Here is a 5,305-nt window from a genome sequence, read left to right on the forward strand (position 1 = left end):
CAGACGAATGCACTTTCCCGCACGATATCGAATTTTGGTATATGCTCTTGGACACGAATTCCTCCGTGTATGAACTCGCTTCTTCCGGGCCAGATGCGTCCTCGTTTCGCTTAGCGAGTGCACTTAAACCCTTGCCTGTGTGGTGTTACGTCGATTTCGACCAAATGCGTCAAGATAACAAGCAAGATGACAAGCAAGATGACAAGCAAGGTGCCAAGCAAGATGACAAGCAAGATGACAAGCAAGGTGCCAAGCAAGATGACAAGCAAGGTTCCAAGCAAGATGACAAGCAAGGTGCCAAGCAAGATGACGAGTTTACAAACGCGGAGGACGCTCTTCTGATCTCCTTCCTTGCAGCATTGGGCCGGCCTGTAAGTAGCGCTTTTTTCCATCTTCGTGAACTGTCACTGACCAAGCCGATATACAGTATTGGTATACCCTTCGCTACTCTCCAGACCTTGTGCGTGCTGCAATTAAGAAGCTAATCTATAACGACAAATTCGATCCAACAAACCGTGAACATGTGTTCGCCGTCTTCGCAAACAGGATCGTGCTGGAACTGAATCATACGATGGAGTCCAGCCGCATCGCTATAAACGCTGTACGCAGTCACATGCGCCTCCTGATCGGTGTCCATGATACGTTCATCACCACCGCCGCGCCTTCGGAACCTATGCTTGCCGTCGCTGCTGCAGAAGTCCTGAACTTGAACCCGCAGACCTACGCCAGGGCGTTGGACACGCTGATGCGACGACTCATCATGGACGGGGTCGTGACTGATCGAGGGCGACAAGGTGAATTATGCACCAGGCTCTTACTCACCCTCGCGCGCGACAAGGCGACGCTTCCGAAGGGAGGAAAGTTTGTGGATTCCACTCGGCGCGCTGTCCGCCCGTTGAGACTGTCAGACTTTCTGAAGACCTTGCTTGGCGACGACCTCGGCGTCAAGCATCAGGAAACGACTGTAGAAGCCACGGTTGGGGAGCCCACGACTCAGAAGCCCAAGGCTAAGAAGCCCAAGGCTGCCAAGCCCAAGGCCGCCAAGTCCAAGGTTGACAAGGCTGAGGCTGACAAGGCTGAGGCTGAGCAGCCCAAGGCTGAGAAGGCCAACCCTAAGGATTTTGTCAAAGACGCAGACAAGCTCTGGATCAACTTTACTCACTGGGTCCAAACCTCCGAAGAGCTCAGCGTCATTACTCGCAAGTGGCTTGCTGAGCTGTGGAAGCGGGGTGCCGGCGTACAGTGCACCCATATTCAGGCGTTGTTCGATTCGCTGTTCGTAACATACAGTGGAGACCTCAACGAGCCTTTCGACGAGAGTTTGCTCGGATATGTCATCGTTCAGATCAAAGCGAAAACGAAAGCATCTGCATATAGCCTAGTTGCTGGACTGGCAGGCCCTATCATTGAACGCACTGACAAATCAGGCGCGGTTGTGCGATATAAACCCGAGAACTACGTCGCACTTTTTATGGACTTCGCTACCGAGAGCGCATTCGGACACGCTGGCGGGCCTCGCGTTGCTCTCGAAATTGGGCAACCTGCGAAACAGACGCACGGCGGCTGGATAGGATATCTGGAAAAAGACAAGGAGCCGAAGCGATACTGCCTAAACATTCGGGGGCACGACAGTTCGGTTTACACCGTGATCACCCCGGAATTCAAGGCGCAGTTTGATCTGCTATTCGCACACTCGATTGACACGCGTGGGCCCTTTGAGGAGGCCAAGGACGCCATGGACTCGGCTATAAATCCTATATCGTCGATTCTGCGCAACGACCCTGCATCGTTGAAGGCCGAGAAGAAAGCGGCGAAGGCAGCGGAGAAGGCGAAAGAGAAAGAGGAGGAGGTGGAGGAGGAGGAGGTGGAGGAGGAGGAGGCGGGAGGATCGAGCAGTAAGTGAGTGTGGGCTAATGATTCGATTGTCTGATGATGGCTGCTGCGAATGATGACCCCAGTTAGTCCGTGGAGGACATGATCAGTCTTGTATTCTCGCAATGTAACGTTACTTTGGATTGTGCTATGGATTGTCAGTTGGAATTCATAATCTTTTATTATCTGAGAGCGGACGAGACTCCGAACCATCTTCGTTGATTATCCTCGTCTCCTCAGGCTCTAGAGTTCAACGGTCAACATCGCCGAGCGCTCAGCGCTCAGGCCTCCAGAGCTCCATGCTTTGAGCGTGCGCACGGACGAGTTTGACTTATCACGGAATTGAACGCACGCCATTTCAGACAGGCGGTCCAGCATGTCGCGAGTGGCCATGGCCAAGTGGCGGTGAGAGTCAGGAGTGATCGATCGCGACCGATCGCGATTGTCACACTAGATCATGGCTTTGAATATTGCTACTGTATGTCGTCAGATCTTCCGCTTCTGATGAGGATACGCAGCTGTCGCAACCGATGGTCATGAGGGTCGGCAGCAGACCGGTCACACGTCGCGAGCTCACGTCTTTTTTGATGGACATTGCGAGAATGAGGAGATGTATAGATGGAACGTGTGCCCAGCCTGTGCGCACTGACTTTGTGTGTAATACATGATGTTGTAACTACAGCCCCACCTAAGCTCCCGAATTGATAGGTTCTAGTCCAGATCTAAAAGCTTGTTGGTCAGATGGGACAGGCCAAAAAAACGATTTGTAAGGAAAGAGGGTTCAGCAACTCAATGCATTCAACAAGCAACCGTGCCCATCTCCATTTTTGTACACTAGGAGACTTTGGTGTAGGCAGAAGACATTCTGTCCACCCATCGAATAGGAATTTCATCCGAAACAGCAAGAAATCACGTGTTGCATGTGGAACATCACTCACCACAAAGTAGATGCCTTCATGGATTTACCTGAAGATGAATTTCACTGATGACGAAGAACAGTCAGGTTCACGCAATTATAGGAAGAGAAGGAAGAGAATGGTCAGCCAAGGCTGAAACTAGATTGATATGGCTCCAGTTCCACATCGTGTTTTCGGCATAGAAATTGGTATGAAAGAATCATCACCCTAAGTACACTGAGAACAATGCTCACCTCAATGCAAGCCCACTAGACCTGGCAGAAGTAACAGAGAAACGAGATGCAGAACCGATGCCGACGAGACTCAGCGAGAAGGAACTTTTTGGCACTTAGGGCAACAGCAAACACTGGATATCTGCCTTGGGGCCCTCAGCCACTGCACTTCTCAACCACTGACATGTCGTCCAAAATCCAATTGAAGATGCCAAAATGCTTATGTAACTCCGAAATTGGGTACTTCACTGTGAGGGTGGTAATTTGAAAGCTATGCTATGAGCAAGTCAGTCTTATGCTGTGAATAGCTACATGGTACGTGTGCCTCGCATGACATATATACAGTGAGCCACAAAACTGTTGCAATGTTTGTAATGGTTGCATTGTTTGGCTTATATCTCAGGAACCAGAAAGGCTATATATGCAAACTTATATATCATTAAAAAATGTCAGGACAATGCTCAGAGTGTATTTGGGACATATTGGAGCAATGGATACCAGTCAGATGAGCAATCTGTCTGGCAGAATGGCCTTGATCAAGTAAAGAGAGAATTTGAGCAGTTTGAGTAGCAGAAAGTTTTTTCATGATGATGGTGTTGAAGTTTAACAGTCTGTTTGGTGTTTATTGACTCATATTAAAGTTCAACAAATATTATATAATTCAAACCTCAAACCTCAAAGCAAACAAACTTCTGCAAGGGCACATTTTTATTTTCAGAACTGTCAGCCACAAAACTGTTGCAATGCACTTTTTGTAATGAAAAATTCATATCTCAACAATGGTAAAGCCGCTTTACTTTATCTAAATGTCATTTGAAAGCCCATATCATAGGCTTTTTAATGATATATAAGTTTGCATATATAGCCTTTCTGGTTCCTGAGATATAAGCCAAACAATGCAACCATTACAAACATTGCAACAGTTTTGTGGCTCACTGTAGAATCTGAGTCATTGCTCATGTTCATCATGCTTTTATGTATTGGCTATGATTTTATCAAATTTTTGGGAGCCTAGGAGCGTGAGTTGCATCATTGTCGTGGTTGCATTGCAGGGCCAATGATAGTGCCTGTCACGAATCACTCAGGAATATCCTCTGAACACAATTTAATGTGTCAGCACCAACATGATTCTGACTAGACATGAATTACCTCTAACATCCAGAACCAACTTGAATAGGTCGAGCGTGATATGTCGACAAGTAGGTGGTGGCAGGATAATGGCTTTCACAAGCCAACTACAAGCAGGCCTGAAGTCCCATGTCGGACGATCATTGACCTGGATTGCTAGCCAGTCTGTACGCACTCTGGTTAAGGAGTGGACCTCAGGTGAGGTCATCGGAAGTATGATAGAACTGGGGATCTACTCCCAGTTAGCCCTAGTATATATACAAGCAGGGTAGGACCCTGATATACTGTCTATCCTACTTACGATTATAATTACATCGAGTACTAGGATCCCTGATATCGGAGGTGGATCCACAGATCGAGGACAGATGGAAATCCTATCTTTAGTACTCAATGGCGAGGTGCTGCGCCAAATACCTTCTAATGGTGCTGCTACATTGTGTTGACCTAACCGCAGTTATGACCTGAATATAACTGCATGTATCTATTGGACCATGCCTTGTGGCATGAGTACCCTTAACTGAGAAATCCCAACATATCTCAATCTGGGGTTCCGACCAATCAATACTTATCCCCTTCTGTCGGTGAAACACCCGACAGTGTTCCGACTACTAACTTGATATTGGCCAAGACTAATACAGGTGTGGAGTTACCCCACACTTCTTGGCTTCTATCTTATCTAGTTAATCTGGATCCAAGACTTTTGGCTTAGTCTGGCAACTTCGTTACTCAGTTGGTCCAGACTTGAGTTATTGATCGGACCGTAGTTCCAATCTGTGGATTTGAGCTGCACGTGATGTGCACTTTAGACATTCTGGACCCATGACATAATAGGTGTATGTGATGTGTACACTGAGTGATGCATGTAAATGATTCAGATGTTCTGTCTTTTAATATAGCTCTGGAATGGCCCAGACTTAATGGTGCAACCCTATTGAGGATCCTATTCAGGGATCAGGTTGTTGCATATGCTAAGTCTATTGAGGAGCCGTTCCATCGTATCTTCGGGGTATTGATAGTATTAATACGCACCGAGATATCCTGTGATTGAAAAATGCCAAAAACTGCATCTGACTATCGCACAATCAGATAGCGAGTCGCCGTGACCCAGAAAGACAAACACTGAGCTGAAACAGTCCAGAGTGGGCAAAGAAGACTTTACTGACAGCCTGGGAACAT

The 5,305-nt window shown here is 47.4% G+C and overlaps 2 protein-coding genes across 2 annotated transcripts in view; both read left to right on the forward strand.

Moving 5' to 3' along the window:
* The window catches only part of LAESUDRAFT_709256 (uncharacterized protein), a gene marked incomplete at both ends in the record, with an annotated part of 7,194 nt that extends 5,291 nt beyond the window's left edge, over nucleotides 1-1,903 (forward strand). Inside the window, one exon of the mRNA XM_040906713.1 lies at nucleotides 1,587-1,903. Within this exon, the coding sequence (XP_040757911.1) occupies nucleotides 1,587-1,903 (317 nt within the window). The remainder of the gene's footprint in view (nucleotides 1-1,586) is intronic.
* Nucleotides 1,904-2,565: 662 nt separating this feature from the next.
* On the forward strand, nucleotides 2,566-2,824 carry LAESUDRAFT_732556 (uncharacterized protein). The gene has a single exon (XM_040910261.1). It carries the CDS (start codon nucleotides 2,614-2,616, stop codon nucleotides 2,818-2,820), a length of 207 nt encoding a protein of 68 aa, XP_040757912.1. The 5' UTR covers nucleotides 2,566-2,613; the 3' UTR covers nucleotides 2,821-2,824.
* Nucleotides 2,825-5,305: the final 2,481 nt, after the last annotated feature.

Source organism: Laetiporus sulphureus (assembly GCF_001632365.1).
Source record: "Laetiporus sulphureus 93-53 unplaced genomic scaffold LAESUscaffold_90, whole genome shotgun sequence".
In the NCBI taxonomy this organism is placed as follows: domain Eukaryota; kingdom Fungi; phylum Basidiomycota; class Agaricomycetes; order Polyporales; family Laetiporaceae; genus Laetiporus; species Laetiporus sulphureus.

Bases quoted from the DNA above. Each gene is read 5' to 3' on its own strand.
- LAESUDRAFT_732556 (XM_040910261.1), top strand. From the start codon at position 2,614: ATGGGACAGGCCAAAAAAACGATTTGTAAGGAAAGAGGGTTCAGCAAC.